This window comes from Platalea leucorodia (assembly GCF_965183815.1).
Source record: "Platalea leucorodia genome assembly, chromosome: 4".
Lineage (NCBI taxonomy): Eukaryota > Metazoa > Chordata > Aves > Pelecaniformes > Threskiornithidae > Platalea > Platalea leucorodia.
Genome location: NC_138826.1, coordinates 72,956,735 through 72,982,909, shown reverse-complemented (window position 1 = coordinate 72,982,909; position 26,175 = coordinate 72,956,735). Strand labels below are relative to the sequence as shown.

At 37.8% G+C, this 26,175-nt stretch overlaps 1 protein-coding gene across 4 annotated transcripts in view; it reads left to right on the top strand.

Moving 5' to 3' along the window:
* UBN2 (ubinuclein 2) overlaps positions 1-26,175 on the top strand; it is a 52,391-nt gene that overhangs the window by 615 nt on the left and 25,601 nt on the right. For 3 of the 4 annotated variants that reach the window (XR_014228067.1, XR_014228068.1, XM_082310792.1), the window contains exons 2-6: positions 4,500-4,592; positions 10,575-10,676; positions 22,587-22,724; positions 23,905-24,017; positions 25,041-25,539. Coding sequence is in view for 2 of the 4 variants with exons in the window: in XM_082310792.1 (XP_082166918.1) it covers positions 4,500-4,592; positions 10,575-10,676; positions 22,587-22,724; positions 23,905-24,017; positions 25,041-25,539 (945 nt within the window). In the remaining 2 variants the exon portion in view is untranslated. The remainder of the gene's footprint in view (positions 1-4,499; positions 4,593-10,574; positions 10,677-22,586; positions 22,725-23,904; positions 24,018-25,040; positions 25,540-26,175) is intronic. The other variant, XM_082310793.1, reaches the window with a different exon arrangement.

Genomic DNA, 26,175 nt, shown 5'->3' with positions numbered 1-26,175 from the left:
CGCCCCGTCCTGCTCGGGGGTGGTCCCGGCCCGGCGGGGCGGCGCCCTGGAGGGCAGCCCGGCGGCCTCGCCGTCGCTGCGGGCTCCTGCTGGGGCTGAGGGTGCGCCTGTGCCCGTGGGGGGCAGGGGAGGCTTCGCGCTTGTCGCCCCTGAGCTGGCCGAGGGCTCCCGGGTGGCTTTTCCGGGAGCTGCCGGCGTTTGCTGCGAGCAGGGGCGGGGGAGCGCCGGTGTCCTGTGCCCCGCTTGCCCCAGCTCTGCCCCCCGCGCCTTGCCCGCCCCGGGAGCGGTGGCGGTGCGTCCTCCCTGCCTGGGAGCTTTTTCCGGCAGCTGAACGAAACTGTTCCCGTGCCGGTCTGTTTTCCGGATTGTTTGTAGGCTGTGTGCAGGTAAATGAAGAGTTATTAGCCCGGCTCTGCTGCAAGCCCTGAGGAGCAGTCAAGTGAGCATTAGCAGACTTGGAGATGAGTTTCTGCAGTGTTGGGGGGGCAGGGATGAATGAGAGTTAATGTTGAAACTATAACCTCACCTGTAACTGTTATGAACTTCATTCAAGAAAAAAAGTACTTTCCCTTTTCCTGTTCCTCCCAACCAGAAAATATGTGGTACTCGAACTACTTTGAGTTTTAAAGAGAAAAGATTGTGCAGACAACTTTAAGAAGCAAGCAGCATTAGCCAATCAACAGGACCCAGTGTTCAAGTAAGGAGGAGAGGAGCGTGTCCTTAAGCTGGTCACACTTAAGCCACTCATTCTTAGTGAGTTGAGGATACCGGTGAAGTTGCACTTGATTTAAATAGTTGTGGCTTCTCTTAATTCTGGTATACAAACAATTTTAGAGAAAGTTTACATCTTCTTGGAAAGGGCAGAGGGTAAGGAAATAACTGCTACCGAGAAGGTGGTGATAGCTCTGGTGATAAAAGCAAACCTCAGTACTGATATCGCCATTGGATTTTTACATCGAGCACAAACTCAAGAACGATTAAAACCTCCGTTTTATGAACCGAAGTGTTTCTAGCTGATGATGATGCCGTAACTATACTTACCAGCCTGCTCACTTGTTTGTTGTGTAGTAGGAGGGATGTAGAACTGGATTGTTTTCAAATGTGGAAGGCAGAAAAATCAAATTACTCTGACTTTAATCCCTCTGAGATCTTCTGATGCAAGTTAAAAGGTTCCTTTTGCTCATCCTGTCCTACAGCTGTTGTGGGCAAAAGTGCCAGTTATGACTCCTCTGAGTTGTTGTCGCAGTAGTCTGCTGCTCTGTGAAGTGCCATCTTTCTGAGCAGTTCCTTTATGAAGGTGAAAATTGGTTAGTGTTTAGAAGTGATTCAGCATGTGGAGGTTGACTTTGCCCCTTGGCAGTTCCCAGTTCTGTAACTGCCTTTTTCTGTAGGTTGGTAATATGTTAATTACATAATCAGGGAAAAAATGACTGTATGTAGTTCTGATGCAAATTTTATATCTTCTGGGGGGCAGCATTGATTTAGGGGATTTGTGGTGTAATGGGGATCAGAGACTGCTTTTAAGGTAGAAATAGTGACTGAAATGCTTTATACGAAATTGTGGAAGTTTTTTAGTTCTCTGTACAGTCCAAGTTGAAATGAATGGATCATAGTGGCTTCTCTGTTGCTGGACTGTGTGGAACAATCAGCTGATTACATAAAACAGTGTCATAAATTGTGATCTTTTAAAAGTGATTCTGCACTTTTATTCTCGTTTAAAAACTGATGTGTACTTGGCCTGTCAGTAACTTCTTGCTATATGGTAGAAGCTGGAAAAGTTACTCTGACATGGTAGGGAGGACTGAAAATCTTGTATTAATCAGCATGAAAAGAGAGGGGAAACACATTTTATCCAGCAATAATATTACTGGATGCTGGTTCCTTCATAGTTAAAGCAAATACAAGAGGAGAATTTGCTCTCCACAATGCAGGAGGCTTAGGGTGACAGACGTCTGTCTTTTTACCCTCAGACCAACAAATTATGTAACCTGTTCAAAGTCCTAAATAGAAAAAAAATTGTGAACGGAAAACTGATCTTGCTTGTGGAGTAGAATAGCTATGGTGATTTATACCAGTTACTGCAGCGGAGAAAAATACCTTGTTAAAATGAAGTTTGACCAAGAAATGCCTGGCCTCTACCACTTCTCTGCAGAATCTGAGATTTGCTCTTTACAAGGAGGTAGTAACTAGTTGGCAGTTAATGCTGTGGTTTTAAGTGGAGTTTTAGGTTTCTAAATTTGTTGTTGTTTTAGTAATGATTCAGTTTAAAATGAACAGTTCATATAAACTTAACTATGCAAACTGTTCTTGTAGGGTGAAGATTGATTGGGTTTTCTGAAAGGTATTGTTGACTCCTTATCTTTTACAACAAGTTGCTCGACTTCCTTATAACTATTGCCATTAAAGTTCAACATCACAAAATTAGGAGCTTGTCTTTCTATCTTGTAGTGTTGCTTGGAACTGGAGCAGCCAAGAAAGGTTCTCCAGAGGCAGGCTGTTTTGGGAAGGCAGGGACCGGTGCACAGGAATAACTTCAAACTTTGCTTTAATAGGTCTCTTAATTAAACAGTAGACAATCCCAAAACTTATTTGACAGGATGAGTGCAACTTCTAGTTTTTTAGTTCCAAATTTGGGTTTCTAGCCTGAATCAGAAGCTAGTGGAAATGTTTGTTAGAAACTCATGCTGTCCCTGTCCTGCTTTTTGCCTTGATAAAGATACCATCCTTTGATAGGGCTGTTGGTAAAGTTCATCTTTTTGTAGGAATTAATTATGTAAAGTTTTTGGATGTGAGTAGTAAGTTAGTGTGGTTGAAGAGTTTATTTGCCTCTTAAAAACTGGCAGAAGTGAAAGTGCGCTCCCTTTTCTGTTGGTGCCATTGAAGCGTGGTGCGTAAAACTTAGCTCAAAGCGGGTGAGCCAGAAGCCCAAGTTGGCTTCTGTCAAGCAGGCTGTAAAAATGCTGAACTAGTAATGTCTTAAAGTTACTGGAAAGTCTGAGAGCCATCCATCAGAGCCCTCAGAAACTGTCAAAACTAAAATTTGCTTGAATTTGAGATTCCAATAGTGCTTAACTAATCAAAGTGATAGTCAGCTCCAGCTTTGAGAGTTTGGTGGACAGAAGCAAGTTAACACTCAAGTACTAAATTTTGCCTGAGCTCTGGCTTCAACCTTGTCTCATTTCACAATTTAAAAAACCACGTTTGCCTAGCGGAAGACGTGGAATAGGTTTTCCCAGCTAAAAGCAGAGAAAACGGTGTTGCGTGAATTGAGCAGTATTTTATATTTATGCCTGCAGGAAATATATGTGTAACTTAAACGTATGTTTCAGGATTAACTATAACCTCTATTAATTTTTTTCTCTAAGTACTCAGTTTAGAAAATGTAAGATAATTATGTGGCGTTTGCAGTTTTGCTCAGCTTACCTTCCTCATTACATTGGTCTTGATACTGTTGAGCTAGTTTGTTGTTATTTGGTCACCATTTAGTCAATATATTGGCTTTTCATACTGTGGAGGAAGGATCTTGCTTTTCTGAACTTAGCGTTGCGTTTTGTTCTGTCTTACTCTACCATAAATCTTTGTTTATTCATTGATGAGTGGTCCGTGTACAGTAAAGTTAGTTGCCATCCATAAAGTTCCATAAAATGGAACTCCATTCCACCATATTTTAGCATCCTAGTACCTTCCCACCTTTCAAATAATTACTGTATTTTACGTGAACTCTTAAATTGAAGAAGGTACCCCTGTTTTTCTGCCATACCTTATTTCCAAAAAAAAAAAAAAGCACAAAAAAAGCACTATGTATACCCTTGATTACTGTTCATTGACTGCGTGTCAGTGAAAACCTCTTTCTCAAAAAAAAAAAAAAAGAGGAGAGGGGGTACTTCCTGCTTATTTGTACAGCTGGAATATTAAATCTGTGTTGTCCTTTTGGCTGCCGTAGTGGCAATCTTGTAAAATTCGTGCTATGATTACTGAAATTACCTGAAGAGAAAAATAACACTGCAAGAGTTAAAGGAGTTACATTAGTTATGGTTGTAACTTATTGAGCTTTTTAGTCTTGTGGCTGCCTCCCTGCTGATTAGCGTACCAGGTACATCTTGTGTGTTGTATCTAGAAGGATCACAGCGCCCATGAGAGGCACCAGTGGAAGCAGAAGTGAAAAGGAGCTGTATTTACAGAGAGTTCTTTCTCTTTGAACCTCAAATGGCCATAGTTCTCTCTTATGCTTATACTTTCACTTGAGGTTGTAGTGGAATGCTTGGGAAAATACAAATCTGAGTCTTAACTTTTCTGTTTGTGTTATCATTAGAAGAAAAGTAACTGAATGATAACTGAATGGGTCAAACTAATTTTTAGAGAATAAAGTAAGTATGTGGACTCTCTTAGTATAAATTCTGACTGCTTAGTCATCAGCATTGTTTATTGACATTTAATAGGTTTTTATTAGATGCATTCTGTATGTTTGTTATGGAAAGAAAATATTCTGTGTTTTTCAGAAGAAATCAGTTCACTCGGAAGATCCATTTAATGATGAACACCGTGAGCGGCATGAAGTAGAAATGCTAGCCAAGAAGTTCGAGGCAAAATATGTGAGTTACTGTACCTGTATTAAAATATACAAATATTTAATAGTGATAACTTATGATGCTGTAGAGATGTTAACATCAGGGTTTTTTTCCTGAATAGGGTTGCTAATGTAGTGTCAAATGACTTCTGTGCATTTCGGAGCTGACTGTCTCATTATATTTCATTTAAGCAGCTTGAAGCTGCTACAAGCTTATTAGACAAGTCTGCTAAATAGATTTGTCTATAGGATGTTATAGCTTGTGAAGCTATTCTTGGAAAAGCTTCCTATGTAAATACAACTGAGTAATAGATGCAGGTCAATATTCATGATAAATACTGTGCCAGAGAAAAGAATTTTTATGTAATGCTGTTGTGCACTATTGAACAGCTCTTCTGTTTGGGCTAAATACTGATGGATCTTGATGAATTTCTGACTAGTTTGGAATGCTTCCATAGGAAGTTATTGGTGAATAAAAGTCATTGCTTGATGAGTTTATCTTGTAGCTGCCAGCTGCCTAAAGATACTCTGCTGACTCCTGAAGGTGTAGCATGAATGACTTGAACAACACTAGGTAGTAACATAAAGAGGCTTTCACTAATAAATGAGGGTAGAAATCAGAAAATGTTAACTAAAACCACACCCAGACAGGTCTTTAAGAATTCATATGGGTAGGGTTGGGTGATTAATTCTGAGCTGGCAATCAAAACTCATCATCATGCTTAGGCATGTTGATATTCTGGATTGCTAATAGAGCACCTCAATAATAAAGAAGGGAAACAAGAACAGTCATTTGTATCTTTTGATATTAATATACATATTAAAATCTTTCTTGTCTGATTTATTTGGATTTTTCTTTCTGGCAAAGGCAGATTTCTCTGAGTACCCAGTCTATACATTTTGTAGAAGTAATTACTATTTCAGGGCATATTAGCTGTGATACATAACAAAAGAAACCCTTAAACTGAAAAGAATAGTCTTCATCTTTTGGAGGGATTGACAGAACCCAGTATACCCAGTGAATTGAGAAGGCAGTTCCAGAATACTGTTTGCTTTTCATTTGAATGATAAATTGTTTTTTGAATGTGAGAGAAAAATGTTTCCACTGTACTTTTCTAGAAAACTCATTTCCATAATACAAGTTAAGGATTTTATAATGTCCTGAAACAAGTTGCTTAACTACAGCAAATGAAAGTCAGTGTAGAGCATGTAAAGCAATATATGTAGGAGGGAGTGGTAGTGGAAGCGATCTAATTTTACATATACATTTATGCATACATCAAAGCTAAACATGTACATTTGTGGACAAAACATGGTGTTATTAGACTTATGAAAACTTTAGTTCAGTGCTCATTAATCATAAAAAGGGGCAAATAGATACTTTTAACTATTAGAAAGCAGTAGGTAACAGAAGCTATTATTTTACAACAGTTTAAATTCATGGTGCACTTGTGTCTTGATTACTATTTGCCCTTCTGATTTCTTGCCTTTCTCTCATTCCCTGCCATACCTTATGTCCCTCGGCTCTACAAAATTCCTGGAAGGGGAATGTTTTCTATATAAAGAATAACTTATTAGGTTAGGGCCACCAGGCATGGCGGGTGGCGAGGGATTAATAGTTCTTGTGTTAGATACTCCATGTCCTTTCTCTCTTCCAATACGAGAACCATCAGTTTCTACTTAGCATCCATGCTTAGAGGAATTGCATCTCTGTACACTGACCCCGTACAATTGATCATGTTCTGACAACATCCAGCCATTTTCTGATTCTTGTGGTGAGACGTTCACTCCTTAGCTTAAATTTGAACAGGGATCCCATGACGTAGATACCTGTTCTCTTCTTTTGAACAGTGCTTTAGTGTAAAAGTAATGACTGGTTGCATGAGAAAGAAGTATAGTTTTTTTCAGATTTGCAGCAAGTACTATATCCTCCTTAAACTAATTAGGTATTACTTATCTATATCCATTTTAAAAATGGAGTCAAACAATCTTTTTAATCATAGCATGTGTGGCAGTACTTCTGGAAAAATTGATGCATGAAGAACAGTCTTCCTTGAAGACTTTTTACTTATTGTCAGATAAATTCCTGTACTCATAAGCAAATCACTACAGTATTGGATGTATCTTGCAGAGACTAAGAAAAAGCCTATGAATATATATATATATTTATTTGTAAAAGAAGATGCATAAAGTTAATGTACCATTTGTTTACTTGATTATTCAGAACTCTTTGAAATTTCTGCACATTTTAAACACCAGCATAAAAATCTGTTCTGAATGGTTCCCATTTTCATTCTTTTGATTACTGTTATTCTCTATACAAAGTCAAACACTGTTGTAAAAACATGATATTGAATCTCAGACGATATTGTACATAATATAAGAATTTTTATTGGATCAAAACAAAGGTCCACCTAATGGATGGTAGCATAGTCCTCTGACGTGAGTGGAGCCTCATACTTGAAAGTGTAACGGAGTAATTGTGCATTGATATTACTTCACTGTGCCTGTCTAGCAATCTGTGGCTTAATTTCTCCCAAAGCCAAAGGCTACGTGTTTAACTACCCTTCGTATAGCTTTCTGCTATAAATTTCCCAGATCATTTTGCATTCACTGAATTTCACGTTGTGTTCCACGGCACTGAGTACCATGATGATTATGACGTGTGAAAACATGCTTTGTGTTTAAACCTGATGAGTTCACTTGGTGCTCCATAGTTTCTGTAGTGTAAGACACAGTGAAATATTTCCTGTTCTTCCACATGCTGCATGTGATTCTGATGCTATCATTTAAATTCAGTCCTTTCGTTCCGCAGCTGAAGCATCTTAACATTCTGTTATTGTACAGAAGCAGTGTTTTTTACCTTTAAACATCCTTGTTGGCTTACTGTTCCCTTTTTTTGTTCCAATTTCTTTTTATAAATGAAAGGATATTAATGGTTAGATGCCCTGGTTTATCAGTGATATAATGATGACTTCTGCTTTTGTTCTCTGTTCCTTTTTTTTTTCTCCCGTAAGTCCCAATTCTGTTCTTTTTTGACCACTCTTGATTGTTGAGCAAATGTCATAGAACTGTGTGTAACAACTCCAGTGCTTCCTGAGCAGCATAACAAATTGGGAGCACACTGTATTTTTTTCTTATTTGGGTTGTACTTCATTTGTATGGATTACCTTGCTTTTATTGATACTGAATTCAATTGATGATTTATCATACTAAGTTTAGAGCAACTGTGAGGTCTTTCAGTGATTCTTCAGTTGTCTTTTTTTATTTACTATCCTCAGTAATTTCTGTCATCTCCCCCCCAACTATTAGCCCTCTCTGTTACTTCTAAAGATGAATGAATACATGTTCCTTGGTGATTTAACTGATTACTCTCTTTGCCAAAATTAAATATTTATTCCTACCCTTTCTTTCCTAGCCTTAAGCCAGACATTAATTTGAGTGGACCTTCCTTCTTATCCCATGATATTTTCTTGTCTTTAAAGATCTTTGGACCTTTCTTAAAGCATATGAAGTACTGCTTCCTTCTACCAAAATTCTTTCCTGTTCTGGAATGTATATTCTTGTGCCTGATGGTTCTGTTCTTTGTAACATCTATTAATTTGCCCAATACAGAGATCGGGTTTACTGGTTCATAGACTCTGCTGTGGCCCTTGGAAGATTCTTCAAAAATTGTCATTGTATTTGCCACCTTCTAGTCCTGTTTCGCAAAAGTTTTTTAAACCTTGAGTTACATGCCACAGTTAATTTGTTGAACTCATATTTGAGTTTTCTGAATACTTGCATGAGTACAGCCTCTGGAACTAGACATCTTAATTTGCTCTACTATCATGACTGCTTATGTTCTGGGACAAAAAGGTTGGAGAAACTCTTTTGGGAAAGGTCAAAAGCTTCAGTGGTAAAACTTCCCTGAACTGCTGCGTAGTAAACACTGATGCAGATAATCCCTTCAGTTCTTCTGCTGTGGTCTTGCATCCTTAACATCTTGATCATACGGACTTTCAACACACTTCCTTAAATGTAACTGGGCAGAACCAGGCCTGAAGGAAATTCTCTAACTATACATATAATGGTTCAGATATTTTCATATGCCTGAATACAGGTTACTATTTTAATCCTGCTTTTATTCATTTGGCTGAGACTTCTTTTTTGTTATTAACTTTGTTCCATATCTGCACTATGGTTTTTATGAATAACAGGCAGTCAGAATGTACTGATAATTTTAAAATTTTTTTAATACCCATGCACTGAAATCATAGAATCATAGAATAGCCATTGCTGCAAAAGAATTTAGGACTCGCACACAAGGATGTTGATGGTTACTTGGGCTTAGCAAGAGATGTGATACAGAGACAGATTGCATTACACATTAGTGAGATCAGTAGAGGTAAAGTATAGTTTATGTAGCATTCTTCAGACAGCTTGCTGGTGCCTTAGTCAGGATCATGAGAATTACAAAAGCTTTTGCACTGGAGTTTTAACAGAATTCTTAAGTGCTACCTTTATTTTTCTACGATTTTTTTTCTTTCCCTCATCCAAAGTTTTTTAAAAAAGGAAAAAAAAAAGTACTGCATGTTTTGGGAATATGCAATATCTGGTAAACCATCTGAATGACTGTAGGGGATGATAGGACTTATAGGAAAAAATTAGGAATACTTAGCTTGGAAAGCTGAGGCTTTGAATATAGCTTGGAAACCTGAATTAAAAACGGAACTCACTTTTGAGGTTTTTTTTTTCCTAGGACTATTGCATTTGTTATTTAATTATACTTGAGAGATTCCTGTTTTCTTGCAAGAACACATGCTTTACTTAGTTACAAACTTGAATTCTTGCAAAATGTTGTTAAAATGGAGGTGTTCAGATGCTTACGCTTCTCATAAAAGAGCAAGGATGGAACCTCTTTTGAACAGTGTCTGCATACTCATAGTAACAAGTGGGTTGTGATATTTGGATGTCACAACTGAAAAGGCTCGTACTTATGCTAAACATGCTTAGAACTGTAGAGTACAGGCAGAGAAGTTTCAGGAGCAAGTCGTCTTGAATTCATGGAAGAACACTGGCTATCCTTTTAGTGAAGGTGGTGCCTTTTGGAGAATTTTATCTTTTAAGACTTTTATGTTGACAATTTTGACAATATATGGGAGTCAGAAAACTAGGCCTTGTATACTAAGCAGATTCCTATTTGTATAACTAAGTTTAGATTCCCTGAATGTTTAAGCTGGGTGTGAGTTTTTATTTGACTTGATTTAACAATAAAACTTTCATATGAGAAAAGTACTTATAGGTTAAAATGAAGTTTACTCTCTTCTGGAGGTAAGTGAACCCACAGTCTGTGATGCAGCTTCTGGCTTTAAGTTACTCAAGTAACCATTTCATGTCCAGTCCTATCGATTGAGGTGACAGCTCTTGCATTTCAAAGGATTTTATCTTAATATGTTTTTCTTCAGTTAGGTCATACGAATGCTGTAACATCTTCAAAACTTGTAGACACCATATCTGCAAGTACCAGATCAATATTTTTCTGTTTTGACTTAGGCTTTGCTTTTCTGTAGAGAAGCAATCCATCTTGTGTGGGGAAACACTTTACTGAATGCTAGGCTATCAGTATTTTCCTTTGTAAGGACTCTTAACATACTGAAAAACTTAACACTTTCTAAATTATCCCAGGCCTTCTATCACTAAGTTCTATCACTATGTTTTAAAGACATAGGACAGTGAAACATCTCTAAATAGGAAATGTTAGGGAGATCTTGGTCATGCAGAAACCAGGTGGCTGGTGAATACCTTTCAGGGATGATTCTAGTGAGCCTGTAGTAAAGTATGTTTGACAGAACTCATTCCTGTGTGAAAGTTTTTATTAGTCATCTAGACCATCTTCAAGGAAGCATCCAAGAAAGCAAAACTGCCAATTCCCTGAATGACCATCCCTCTACTGCCTTATGTTTTGTAGACTTTAGTACATTGCTTCCCCATTTCCCAAATGATAAAACTCTTGCTTTGTTTTCAGGGTGGAAAGCCCCACAAACATCGGAAGGATCGCCTGCAGGATCTAATTGATATAGGTTATGGTTATGATGAAACGGACCCTTTCATTGATAATTCTGAAGCGGTAAGTAAGCCTCATCAAAGCAGCAAGAAGAAATAAGACAATGCTTTATTTTTTTGATAAAGAAGAAAGGTAAGGGAAAATACTTTGTGCCCATGTATAACTGGTATGGATCCAAAGGGCATGCTACTTTGGGAATTCAACAAATGAATGTATTTGTAGTCTTATTCAAATATCATTATGCACTGCAAGAATTAAGAAAGGTATTGCTATATCACATAATTTTCCAGCTTTAGAAATTAAATTATTTTTATTTGTGCCCTTCATTTACTGTGCACTGAAATTATACTGGCTCTGTTTAGTTTCTTGTACTAGCTATCTGGATTAATAGTAGATTACTGGTGTTAGATTTCCTGCATTAGCTCAGGAAGCTATTCTGCTCTTAAAAACCAATAAGAATAGGATGGTTATTCTAAACATTCACTGAATATGTCTGAAAATTTTGAGATAAAACAGCTTGGTTAAACAGCAGGATATTACAGCTTATTTTGTCTGAATAGTTTACAGAAATGAAAACACATCTTGAGGTAAAAGAAAAAGGTATTAGTTAGGTGCAGGCAATATCAGGAGGTTTATAAGAGGGCATTTGAAGATATCTTAGGGGTGATATATGAAATTATGAAAATGAGGAAGAAGCTTGGAAGAGGGAGTGAATGATATAAAAGTTTGGAAACCTCCTATAATTCTTCTTTATTAGATGTCAGGAAGAAGTAGGTGTACTGTTTAGTCAAGTAAAAACGAACAAAAAAACCCAACAAAAACCACCTGACACTTCAGCCAGCCTTCAGTTTCCTCCACTGTTGAGTGACGCTGGACAAAGCAGCAATGATCTGCTGCTCTGAAGAGGAGGGAGCTAAAAGTCTGAGTGGGAGAGGAAAGATGATGAAAAGGAATCATACAAAAAGCACAGAAGTGAAGCACATTGCTTAGCGTACATTATGTCAAGCCTCCATTTGAATGTGGTAGTAGATCTGGGAAATTATAAAACTTTGTAAAGAGCTTCTGTGAACAGAGCTGTGAGTTTTCTAGCATATAGACATTGCAAGGAATGTTGCTTTACGAACTCTGTGAGGTGCACACAAGGCATGCTGAAGAACTGATACCTTCTTCAGCAAAAGAAGCTCAGCTGTTAACCATGGTGGATAGCAGGCTGAGCTCATCTGTGTGTGGTGTTAATTTTTAAAGTAGGTCTGAAGGCACATGAACAAGTTGCATGAAAAGTGAGTTTACTGTAGATGCTTATTGTAGCTTTTATTAATTTGTCCTTTTTCTTGGTCTAGATTAAAATTTTATTTGAACTTGCCAATATTGAACTGTCCTATCATTGTCCCTCAACTCTTGGTTGTGCTGCTGGAACAGTATCGGGGCCTAAGCCTTGGTATGTCCTTTCCAAAGGTCAGATTCTGATCTTCAGCTTAGTAGGAATAGATGTGCTTCACTCTTGCTGAGAAACTACTTGAGCCTATAGGCTTATCTGGTTTCTCACTGTTGCTTAAATTAACCATCCTCAGTTTTGAGATTTTGTGATACAGGATCCAAGTTGTATCTTGTTTTTTCTGGATCTGTTGTGACCTATCACAGATCTGATATGTGATTCAGCTAACTTTCAGTACTTATAGTACAGGTCTATATCAAAGATGTATGTAAGTCTAGCAGGGTTGAACACTCACGGGTGTATTAGTACTTTTCATACTGTGCCTCCTTCCGGTGCTGTTCTTGTTACTAGCAGTAGATCCATTAGATTTGCAGGAGCATTTCCTTCTGATATCTCTTGCCAGACTCCTTGCAAGTACATACAAAAGGCAGTTGTTAGAGGACCAGATGGTTGCATCATGTGGTAGCTGTGGAAGCTACTGGGGAGAATGGTGTATTCTCTGAAGATTGCTCTCCTGAACAAATCATAATGCCTTGTGTCTGCATTACAAATACAGACTAGTGAGAGGCCATCTCTGTTTTGCTTTTATCGCTATTTCTATACAGAAAAGAAGAAAAAAAAATGCACTGTGTGCCAGCTGCAGTCTAAGTTGCTGTTGCAGAGCTTAAGGGTCCTGTAATGTAGGAGTTAAGTGCAACAAAACCTCTCATTCCATCTCAGATGCAAATGGGAAGTGTTCAGAAAGAAAATCTACATGTCTGGCTTGCTCATCTTCTGTGTGGCCAGCTATTAAATCACCATGTACCCTGAGAAATGTCAGAGCCAGGCCCAGCCTGGACTTACTTCCTTTTGGAAGATACACTTTCGTACATATAAAAAGCTATAATATCGGGGCACAAACACATGAAAAATGAGTATGAGTGCTGCTTGAATTGCTCCAGGATTGGTGTCCTGTTGTCTTCCTCTGTATTCCAGAAAAAAAAATAGAAAGCTTCCTTAGAATTTTAGTCCTTTTTCTTGTCACAGGTGTGAAAGAAATACTGAGCTCTTTGGCACTGAAACAGATTTATTCCATGGCCTTAGAGATATTTTCCTTCTAAAACAGATTTTGAGGTAATGCCATCAAATATTATTCAAGAAATCAAACCAATAAAACTCTAAGCCTGTTTTTAGCAGACACTGTAATTGAGTTAAAGAATTCTGCTTCCTTTGGATCCATTTCCAATTAAGCAATTTTGTACAGGTAACATAGGTACATATATAACAAATAGCATATGTAACAGAGCATTTGGGTCCTCCAAGGATCCAGGAAGACAGTTGGTCTGCTTGTTTTCTTGAGGGCAGGGATCAGGGTCAAGTGCAGGGAATCTGCTAAAGGCATGATTCTCAGGTAATGGATTTTAATGGGGTTGGAGGACAGACAGGTACAGGACATGCTTTTCTGGAGGAAGGTTCTTGAAAAGTGTTGATAGAAGGGAGCTTCTCTTAAGCAAAAAGATTTTTCTTGTCAGACTCCTCAAAGGGCACTGGTATCTGCCCTGATGAATAAATTTTGGGTTGCTTAGTAGGCTAGGTTGCCATTGTTTACCTTCTGTGAAAATGAAAACCACACGTGAGATTCTTACAGATTTGCTTTCATTGTTTACTCTGGAAAGAATCAGTAGTTTCCTACAGCATAGTAAAGACTTTAGCAGCATGGCTGCATTAAGACCATCAAAGTCCTTGTGGCTACTGAACACAGAAAAGTAAGGGTGCTCCATTCAGTGGGCTCAAACATGAAGCCAGCTAAAGGAAAATATTGGAGAAAGGTTCTTGGGTACGTATTACCCTAAGCAATGCAGTCATTTCCTACCACCCATCTTCCTTCAGACTTGTCTCCTCTTAGAGGAGTAAGTACATAGTTACAGGTTGCTGTTTGCTTTGGATGTATCTGGTGTGTATGCTGTTCAGTTTTTTACCTTCCTGACCTCCTTGGAAAATTTTTAGCTGGTCCTGTTTGGAAGAACTGGCTTTTCCTCTCTGAATGCCATTGCAGGCAAGTGGGAAATCTATGCTTCGGTCTACACAGTGTATATTTTTGGGTTGAGCATTTTGACTGTAGTCAGTGGGTTGTGAACTCTTCATTCCAGAAAAACATGTAAATCAAGACCATCTTACTGTTGTTTCTAACCACTATGTAGGGGTTAGTCTTATGGCAAGTCCTAATCGTTGCTTATCTTAATGGACCTCTGTGGTAGTAATACCAGTAAATGTTCATAACCTGCAAAGAAAGCTGTTCCTCCTCAGTGTTTCTACTGCTTTGATGTTGAAAATACATTTTGCTATAGTGTAAACTGCCCAGAACTACACTCTTTGTGGAATGATATTCCTGTAGATTTCTGCTTCCCCTCTATTCTTCCTGCATGTGCACATATGCATACACATGCATATCAGCCTGGTTTGGCTGGACTACTCGCTCTTGTGATGACCTCTGAATATTTGGTTGTTTGAATACCTTCCTGACAACGTAAGCTTTATATAGATAGAGATTCCAGGGGAATACAGTGCTCTCTGAGCTTTCTGTGATGTAATATAGAACAGGGATCTGAAGTAATACACAGTCCTTAGTGAAAAAGCATGCAATTTTCTCTTACTCAGAGGTAATGAGAGTTGCATATCCAAAACAAAGACCAGCAAGCGCCTTCCCCCATGTTGGGCAGATGAACGCAGAGGAAGAACCATCCACATAGAAATCTGTAAGCAGTGCAAGCTGTCTTTTGAAGCAGCGATACCAGGTAGCCACACTGACAGGAACTGAAGCAAAACGTGAATGCCAAGAGTAATGAGAAGCATGCAGTTCAGTACTTCGGACACCCAGGGCCATATATCAATATTTAACCCAGTCTACTATATTCATGGTTCCACAGCAGCCTTCTAAACACTGGTGTAAGAGTCCTGTGCTGCTGGGTAGAGAAAACTAGCCTGCCAATGGTTTCTCATACATGGAAAGCTTCTCCAAAACAGGTACTTCAACTTAAAGGAAAGATTTGTTTTTCTTTAGCTACATCTTGCCTCAAGAGCTCAGACTCTCTTTAAAATACAGCCTTTCAAAGATTGTATGTTGATTTTAGTAATTCTGAACACATTGTAAAAGAGTTGCTCTTTTTCTGTCTGGGTTCCCTAGAATACTTTCCACAATTTAAGGGCTTAGTCTTTGCAAAAATTCTGTATCACGATATACAGTTTTCATGCGTTTTCAGGATAAATTTGATTTACTTCATCTTGTAATCTCCAGGCTTATTAAAGGGGTGATAGATTTAATATCCTCTCCTCTCCCACCCTGGGTTCCCCTCAAGAGTTCCTGCTGTTATGATCTAAAACTTGAAGCTGATGGATTGCCAGTAAGAGCATCTTGCTCAAGACTCCTGAATATCTGAGATGCTTTTTCCCAGTGAGAATAGTATCTGTTTGGGGAGTGGGAGAGCTCAGAGTGTCAATGGTAATTTTTACTTTTTTTTTGTGAGGTTCTGGGGCAGATGTTGTTTTAGGCCAACTTGATGTTGTTCTCTCACCCTTCCTACTCAAAGGAGCTTGTTTTATGCATAGCTATGGAGAGCAGTGTTGTTGCTTGAGAAAGATAAATGTCTCTTGAGAAAAAAAACAAAAAACAATAAAAAAACCCAACAAACTATCAAGCCACCGATGTTAGAGGCGTATACAGAAATATGCTACATAAGATCCATTATTAAACATACTTTCACATTGGATTGAGAGAGAAATTTAACATTGCTGCATTTTTCATGTGGAAAAAGCTGCCTTTGTAGACCTCTATCACAAACCCCATCCACACTGACTATATGAGGGTGCATTAAAGCTTTTTTTTTTTTTCCTTAAGAGATCCACTTACTAGCTGTTTCAATGGCTATGGATTTGTGTGCTTGTATTACTGGTCTGTGTTCCTTGTTCATTGTCACTTTGCCCAGTCTTGCAAGTTCTGTGGTTGGGGAATAGTGCTTACTTAGCTGAGTGCACCATGTCACCGTTAATAAAAGATGTCTTGCCTGCTTCCCAGGTGTCTTCAGGGTAGATCTGCCAGTTGGCATCTGACATGTCATATGCCTTTGAGTGAATACAAGGGCAAATCTCAATTAGAAGATTCTTTCTTTGCTTTTTATCTCTCCTCACCCCAAGATAAATAAAGGTGTAAAGTGGAGTACCAAACAAATAAAGCAGATACTGTTCTGCTTAATGTAGAACAGACATGTTTAAACTATATATCCAGCAGTCCTTTAGTACAAGAACCATTATGACTAGAGGGACAAAGGTGGTTGAATTTGCAGAACAAGTCTGATGTTTGTTAAAGTAATGGTAATGTTCTCTTGCTCCTTCTGCAAAGTATCGTATTCTTTTTTTAGGAAGGAATAAGTAATTTCTTATATAATTTTTTTAATCCCGTGTTCTGGCCTAGGTTTCAATCAGGTAGTTTAGGACTGTTTATGTATTTAATGACCTTAGTGGGACAACTGGGAAACTGAAAACTCAGCATCTGCATGGTAACTTGGAAAAAACCCAAGACCTTTGTAGTACCATTGTTTAAATTTGTGTACATCAACAATGTAGGCATAAGAAATTATTAAGAAATAATAATGATTATAGGTGTAGTAATTTCTTGCTTTTTGCCAAATTTAATTTTTTGAAGCGCACAAAGCTGAGCTACTAGAGGGGTAGATCATAGCCTAGGATCAACTGTTCTTCATGGGTAGATGAGTTTATTTAAGCAGCACAAGGAACTTAAGTGTTTTCTAAAAAATACACAAACAATATGATTATTAATATAATATAAAGGGGGGGTTTATAACATGGCAAAATAACAGATCTTTGCTAAGAGCATTTGTCTTAAGTGTCATATATGGTTAAGTCTGCTCTTCATGTTAAATGAATGGAAAAGGAAAGCATAACTTTTTTCTACAGAATCTCCTAGTAATTCTGTAATATGAAACCTGGAGAGGTTAAGTAATACATTGCATATTTATTTGTAATAAAAACACTGAATCATGTTTTCAGTGGGGGTCAGAACTCAATCTCTGAAAGAATTGAGTTGAACAGATAAAGGTGGTCACATATTTTATAACTTAGGCTGAAATATTTTCAAGGCAATAAGAATGTAATCTCGTTGCACTGAAGGTCACTTAAGCTAATAGCCTGACTCTGGTGACTGGTAGAAGGGTATAGAAGATGGTCATGGTGAGAACAAAACAGAGCAATATATATATATAGAGAGAGAGAGGTACTTCTCTCAGGGTGCTCTGGTAGGCTGATGGATTACAATATCCTGACTACTAAACTAGGATTCTCCTAGGAGACTATCCTATCGTAGTCTAGACTACCCTGAGCCAGGTACTGTATCTTTATTTGATAGTCTGTTATGCTTTTTTCTGTTGTGCTTTGGCAGCTGTCCTTTGCCCCAGGATTAAAAAAACAAAACAACAAAAAAACCCCACAAAACAAAAAAAACACACACACAAAAAAAACCAAACAGCAACTTGCCTATGCACTGTGGAAGAACAACCTTCTTTACCATGGGAAAGCTCTTTCTGCTTGCTTTTTGATGTCATCTTGGATTAGAAAAGCAATATATTGTTCCCCCTTAACCTTGTTCAGGATTTCATTGTATATTCTATTATGCGATTTTTCAGAAATATAGTTCTGTTTTCTTTGTTTGAAAACTTATCCTTAAAGGGTGGCAAAGCCAAAGAGTGCATTTCAGTTCTTTGTGTCTTTAAGAAGCATAGAGATCAATCAATTATGTTTGTTTGAAGTATCTTGAAGTATGTAGTGAACTGTATGGCTATTCAGTCCATTTGATTGAAGCAACCATATTCAACATAACTTCAGGAGCTTGACTTTATTCAGTGGGCTAATGATGATCAAAAAATAAACATCTCTGTGCCTTCCACCCACCCCTCCCCAGCTGGTTAGAGTCATCTCAAAAATAAACTGAACAACGAGCAAAAATGATCTCTGCATCTCTGCTTATCTTTTATGTAAATAATGCCAGTTTCACAACAATAATGCACAGGCTTCATTTCTTAAAAAACACTTAGACATGTTTGCAGCAAATCTCGTTTCCAGGACTTAATACAGAAGTGTTAAAAAGCCTTCTCACATGTATACTTGTCCTGGTTTTTGTCCTTTGTCCTTTTATAGTATAGGCTGTTCTCTGGGAGGGAGCTGAATGAGGAGGATCATGATCAAAATATCTGAGGATAATGATCAAAATAGTTGAGGATCATGATCAAAATATCTGAAGAGAGGAAAAGGCAATATAAGATACTGCTGTGTACTGTGAGTCTGGATTTCAGAACTAAATTGGTATAATGCATACAATTCCACTGTTCTTCTTGATATAATAATGAAGTTGAAACTGGTTAACTTTTTTTAAAACACCCTAAATTATCTTTCACACCTAAACGTTTAATTAGATTAATGGCACTAGAAACATAGCAAGGTATCTCAAGGACAATAGCTGAAAATAACTTACATACTGATCTGCTTTTAGATGATCAGACAATGTATCAGTCTTATTTTGTTACCTGCAGAATAATTCCATAATCTTTTGTGGGACAAATCCATGTTCACAGGAGTCAATCATATATGAAGTCCTGTCTGTTTGTAGGTCTGAGAATTTTAATTCTCAATCTTAGAGTGTATAAGGAAGAGCGGAACCTTGTAAAGGGCTTAAACTGTTTTCCTTGATAGGATCATTCCTGCAATTTTGTGTGCAGAAAAAGCTAGTGCAAAGCAAAAGTCTTGAAACCAGAAGATTTAGAAGTTGCAAGAGCCACGTTCCCTTTAACTGAGAGTCCTGAAGAAACTTTAGAATGAAGTTTAATCTAGCTGTTGCCAGTATCTTATACAATCATATTAACATTTTCTGTTCAGTTAGGGCCCTAGAAAATAGTAAGCTTGCGTCAAAGGAGGGAGTACTAGGTACATTGTGGTCTGCAGGCCCTGGTTTTAGGTAAGTTGAAAATAAAATGAAACATTGAGTTATAAGTTGTACCTTGTTCAGTAGGCTGAGGACAAATTGAATTTTGGTAGGGAAAAGTAAACTCTCAAAGGTTAAGGATAACTGAATGTCAAAAAGGTCTTTGAAAGTCTGACTAAATTCATAGTCCTCAGCAGAAGCTGTTGAAACCTCAACTGGTAAGTTACACATCCACAGCTTGCAGACTTTGTTTGCCTGCCGACTGTTACAGGATAGTTTTGTCCATCTGTATGTTGAACGAATTTTGCCTTTCTGGTCACCTTGTTCTATGGATCTGTGCCATGTAGCATGTTGATCATTCTAATCATCTCCTGTGATTCATGGCTTCCTCGCTTGTGGACTGTCTTTAATCTTTACTTTTTCTTGTATTTTCTCCAGGGCTTCCTTTACTGCTCTGCAGCCACGTCTTTACTGTGTTTCCCTTTACTTGTTCTTTACTTATGATAATGGTCCCAGCTTTGACTGTGTGCTTTCTCCTTCAAACTTGGCAACTACTGTATTCTTCTGTTTTGATCCCGTACTGCCCCAGCCTCACCAATTCAGTTTACACCCTGTCGGCTCAAAAGGGAAATGCCTGCTCTGTCTGTTAAGCGCTGTGGATAATAATTTCTTTCCCTTTCATCTTCCTTGTACGTAATGAAGCTGGTTCTGAGAGCTGTGGAAAAACATCAGATTTCTCTGAAATTCTTACCCAGCCTCCACTTTCAAGTTTACTTTGCACGTCTTACTTTGCGGGATTGTCCTGGTCTCTTAAGATGAATGACAAGTCCACAGCTAAGCCACTTTGCTTTCATTTTGTCCAATTAATAGTTTCTCCTGCTTTCTTGCACTAGTCTTTCATATGATCTTAGGGTATTTCATAGATCTTGTCACCACTTTTTCCTTTCCCTTTTTGTCTTTCTGTGCTGCTTGTTAAGCCTTCCATTCCAGGAAGATAAAAGGTGATGACTCATGGAAATTTCTAACTACTTATTCAGATCAAATCCACATAGGTCTCCAGTTCAGGCTCTTTCACCAGCTTCGTTGTTGAAGTATACATTCACTGTTTTCCTCTTCTGGATAACTCTTCTTCCCATCTTAATGCTTTTGGTAGCCCGGATTTTTTTCATTCTTAAATCATTTTATCTTCAGTATATTTTGCATGGCATGTAGGGGTAAGTGAAAAAAGCTGGTAGCTGACACTCCACTTTGCACTGTGTGTGTTCCCCTCATGTAGGTGATCTCAAGTCTTCAGTTAATGTTGTGGCAGTTAAAGCTGCCTACTAATTTATTCAGCCTGTTGAATTCTGTCTTAACAGACATGCAGTAGAAGGCCTGCTGGTTCAACTTCAAATGAACAAACACATTGTTTCCTTCTCAAGTATCTATCTTAATTCTTAATCATTTGGCTGTGCTACCAAACATTTATCGCTTGCAGCTCAAAATCGACTTTTTCCTCTGCCAGAGTGCATACCTCTGAGGTGTGTCAAAATCCTACCCTTTCTTTCAGAAGAAGGGCAGAAAATTGATTTTTAGTCATTGCACTGTTATTGTGTCTTTCTGGTACTTTTGTAACACTTTCTAGGTCCTGTAAATGCTTCCTCCTTATCTTTGTTGTGTCTCAGGCATTCTGTTTTTATGCTTCCAGACAGACTATAGCTTCCATAATTGTATTTGTTGCTTACTAAGTTCACCATCTTACAATTTTCAGTATTTGAAAACTAAGATTGGTAATTCAAATTTGGAGTAGTTCAGGACAACATTGTCTTTCTGCGTAGTGATAATGGCATTGTCAAGGCAACCCTCCCTCAGTTCTCTTACAAACACTTCCATGGCTTGCTTTGTTGATACTTATGCATAGAGCTAGAATGAAGCTATTCATCCTCCCAGCCTTTTTGAGAGCTTGCTATTAACAAGATATTTCCTAGAGATTAACAGTTTTCTGGTAATACTTGGGGTAGAATGTCATTCTGAGGAGGCTGCCGGTCATGAAATAATCGAATTAATATTGTCTTCCACTATACTTAGTATTGACCACTTTTCCTATGTCTTTGGATTTCAATATTTTTGAGATTTCAATATTTTTGAGATACAGCTTTGTAATTCTAACTTGGAAATTCCTTTATAAATACTAAGTGCTTTTCAAAATAAAATGCGTGTAAGAGTTTGAAACCTTTTGTGGTTTTAAAACTGTCTAAACAGAGTGAGAATATATCTGACCTTCAAGGAAACAAGTCCTGGCATTGCGGTATTTGTATGAGGCAATGTCATATTCAACAACTAAAATTGGAAATAAGCTAACAGATACTGTGGCTAAGTTTGTCATGTCTAGGATAGCATTTTTAACAAAAGAAAATTTCAGAGAACTTTGTAAGAGAAGTAGGTTTTTGAGCAGGGCACTGTGGCCAGAGTTGGTACTAAATGTAGCATGTGTTGGAACATCTGAACACATCCAGTGCACTGCAGAGATTGATATTCATGAAAACTGTGGCAGTCTTAATGAAACAAAGCATATAATCTGAGAGGGTTTTTAGGCTTAATTTACAAAAACATCTCTACTGTCTTCAGTCCTATGCCCTGGATATAACATCCAATTCTGTAAAATTCTGATATAGATTAGGCTTCCACTGTGATACAGTGATTGTTCATCTTTTTTGAAAATATGGAAGAAATAGGTTCTGGAAAGAACTGTAGCTATCATTTACAGATAACTTAAAGGGCCTGTGATAAAAGTGTATGACTAACAGAAGGTAACTTAAACTGCACATTGTCTCATAAAACTGAAGGGTATTCAATAGAAGTATAAAACTTGAAATTTAAAATCAATAGAGGCAGGTTTTGGTGGGGTGTGGTTTTGGGAGTTTTGTGGGGTTTCTGTTGTTTTGGGGTTTTTTGGGTGTTTTTTTTGTTGTTGTGTTTGGGGTTTTTTTTGTGGGGTTTTTTTGTTTGTTTGTTTTTTACAAAATTTGTTTTCAACCAGTGATGTTGCTGGTATGCCTATAAGGCTGTCATAGATGAAAACAAATAATTCTCTATGTGCCTGCCTACTTCCTGGACAAAAACAACCAGTGAACAATCAAGTGAAGTTGCTCGTAGGCAGGAGGTATATCATTGTTCATATGGTTTATGTATCTTGAGATCTAACATCTAGCATAATGTAACATGCTCTCAGAGACGGAATATTGGGGGGAAAACGTTTAAAAGTTTTTGGTTTTGTCTTTTTTTTTTTTTTCCATGGGGAAAAGTCTCTGTGCCCATCCTCATTTCCTTCAGAAGGCAGTACTTTAGTGGTGTGATCCTGCCGCCTTCTGAAAAAAGGGCATAGTTTTGAAAATAGAACGTCTTTATTCTGTGATATTAATGTTCTGTGCCTTGGCCAGTAAGTTTGCAATAGCATTACTATCCTGTTTCTATTCTAGCAAGCTGTGCTGTGTACTTGTATATAATTTTTCATGTATAGGGCCTGGTAAATGAAGTACATACTCATTTTATTAAGAAATGCTGATAAACTCATCTTCTTTTTCCTGCCCAGTATGATGAATTGGTTCCTGCATCCCTGACAACCAAATATGGAGGATTTTATATCAACACTGGTACACTGCAGTTCCGCCAGGCATCTGACTCAGAGGATGAAGACTTTGCAGAAGACAAAAAGCATAGGCCACCTAAAGTGAGTGATCTCTAATTATGCTTTTTATACAGAACTTATAGCTAGGTTGACATTGAGAAATACTTGATACGCTTAGAATGGCTCAGATGAAGAGGCTGAAAGCAGAATGATGCACAGTACTGTTTTATTGGATTTTCTGTTTTGTGGCTCATGTGCTAGCATTTGGGAAATAACTGTCCACAGGCTGTCCAGTCTTGTAAGACTAACCATCTGTTTAGGCAAGCTAACAAGTTGTGTCCATCCATCTTGAAGTGACAGATGATTCTGTAATTTTATAGGAATTTTATTATATGAGATGAGAACTTACATTCTCCAGCACTGCTTTTATGATTTTGCGCAAAGCTCACATGATTTGAAATTGTTCCCAATATTCAGAATAACCCTTAAAACAAAGTATCTGTTAAAATAAACTCGGTGCATAAGAGTAGCTATATTAAAAAGTATATATACAGTCTTTCCCAAACAGTGTGCTGTTCTGTGTACTTTGACAAGTTATGATCAATGTGAACATAATTGCTTGTATGTGATGTTCACAATTCCATGCAATTCCAAAAACTTTCTGCTTTCTGATGTCCTTTCCTGCTCTATAATTATTTAAATTTAATGTAATTTTAAGGTTCTTGTATTGGATCTGACTTTCTTCGTAGCAGCCCTTATGGTGCTATGATTTGGATTTGTAACTAAAATAGTGTTGATAACATACCAAAGTTTTGTCTGTTTCTGAATAATGTTTGCACAGTGTGAAGGCTTTCTTTTTGCCTACCCTGCACCAGCAGGTAAGGTAGGGATCAGCAAGAACTCAGGAGGGGAGACAGCTCATTTGAATCGGTCAAAAAGATATTCCATACTATGTAACTTCATACTCAGCAATGAAACTGTGGTAGCAGAAGAAGGTGGCAGGGATTCAGTCTTCCAAGGTGGCCATTGCTCATACTGGCTGGGCATCAGTCTGTATATGTGCTTTAAAGGGTTTTATTGAAAACTCTGAATTCAGTAACTGTTTAAAAATGATTAATGATTGAGACTTGTCAGTAACTGCAATTGCTGCTAGGAATCCAGTGGTACCGTTTTCCTTTACACACATTGAGGTACTTTTCCTGGCTCTGAATTGGAAAGTTTTTTGCTGTAGAAGTCCTTTAGGGTGGAAGAATCATTGTCCTTTATTTGATCTCTCTTCTAGATAGCAAAGTTGAAAGAAAGTGAAGATCATGGAATGAAGAAGCGCAAGCGGAAAGACGAAGGGACAGAAAAGGAGAAGAAGCCTCGGAAAATGAAAGTTCCTAAGCAGTTGGGGTAGGTTTCTTTCTTTAGATGAGCCTTTGAATTGTATGTGAGGTTTGGTTTCAAGATTGTGTGCCGTAGCAAGCTTATCACAGCTGTTCAGAACATTGTATTTTTAAACTATAATTAGTAGCTAATAGATTTTGGTTTGGGAATTTGTGTGGGTTTTTTGCATAAATAAGTCCTACAAGCTAATTTTTTTTGTCCCCCAAAATTTTGAACAAGGAAAAATAAAACAAGGAGAGACAAATTATAGAAAAGAAATTTTGAGTCTAAGAGTAGCACTATCCATCATTGTTCTACCCAAAGTCTTATATAGCACTAAGAATTACATCTTCGAATAAAAAACAATTTTCTTCCTATGCCTTGCTTTTCAATCGGGAAAACTATATAAACATAGCTTGATTATTCTACGTGTTTCTTACCAACTTTGTGTGTGCTATTCTGAGGCTAGCATGGAAAGATTAAGCTGGTGGGTTTTTTAATTGGCTTCTAGAAAACTGTTGTTGAGTGAAAGTTGTCTTATTCAAGTTGGTATTGAAAATTTACTGATAGTATTTTTCATCAAGGTGATGAATTGGTGAAAAATGCTCAGTTTAAGTAGAATATAGATGTTGAGCCTGCATGTGAAAACTAGCAATTAAGAGAATTTTTTAACATACACAGTGTGCCTAAACTTAAAGTAACCTACCACATTCAGGAGTCTGAGAGGCAAGTTTAAGTATTTCAGTAGCAGCCGTGAGTTTAACAACTGTGCCAGCTTCTCCATAATTAAATTGAGAAGTCGAAAGCAAACAACCTTCACCTTGATGTGTACAAAACTGAGCAACACAAATCAGTTGGAGAGCATGAAATCACGTGACCAGCAATGGTTTGTGGTAGTTGATAGAATAGTCTGAAGATGGAAGCACAAAGTACTCGCTTCTTCCCCATGATAATTTTTTTTATTTGTACTAAACTCCCAGATTTTTGTTAAAAGTTACTAAGGCCTCAAAAGTCACATGCATTCTAATGAAAGATTGCTTTCCTCCACAGAGTAATGGCCTTAAATTCACACAAGTCTGAAAAGAAGAAAAAGAAATTGTATAAAGATTCACTCTCTCTGGCTGCCATGATCCGTAAATTTCAAAAGGAGAAGGAAGCCATGAAGAAGAAGGAATCTAGTCCAAAACCTCCAGTGACTGTTGCAACCTCTACCCCTAGTAAAATTCCTTCCTCCTCTCTCAGTGCAGGAAACGATATCTCTGACTTGAATCTTAGGATCAATGATCCTGTCCTCTCCATTTTTGGTAGCACAAATGAACGTGAGCTCCTGCAAGAAGCTGAAAGTGCCCTGGAGATGCTGGGAGACATTGACTTTGACAAGTTGCTTGATGGCACTTCTGATGGCAGCCCAGTATCTGAGCTGTCAGGAGAAAATGGAAATGTCACTCAGGCAACCTACACCTCTCAGGTCATGACGCCCAAGCAGGTGCCTGCCCTCCCAGAAGGTCTGCCTATGCTACTTGAAAAGCGCATTGGAGACCTTCGAACAGTAAGTATGAATTCACTGGTACAGGATTGCATTCAAGAATCTGAGAGAACAAGGAAGAATAATTAGAGCCTAAGTTGTCATCCTTTAATTTCTCGCTGAAACTCTAAAATGTAGAATTGATCTTAATGTCAGTCTTAATGGCTGTATTTATACTTAGATGAAAATGGGCAAGGAGATGATGCAGGTCAATTGTTAAAGGAGTGTTTATTTCACAGTGGAGACAAGGTTTTCTAAATCTTCGGTGTACAGGAACTTGTAATGTTTGTTTGGATTTTTCCATAATGGAAATGTCAGTGTTACTTTAACTTGAATTATTAGTTGGTGAAATGGATGGGTGCTTCCTTACTTTGGAGGAGGAAACCTGAAACATGATTGCAGCTTACAAATCAATGTCTTGAATGTTTGGCTTTGTAACATGAATGCTAACTTGCCAGTTTAAAAAACAAAACAAACAAACAAACAAAAAACACAACAAAAAAACAACAGCAGCAAAGAACACCAAAAACCACCACCCAACTACAAAAAAAACAAACAAACAAACAAACAAAAAACAAACCCAAAACAAAACAAAAAAAGCCCACAAAACTGAATATTTTCTTTTGGAAGGTTAGAATGGAGTCCAAACTCGTCAAAAAT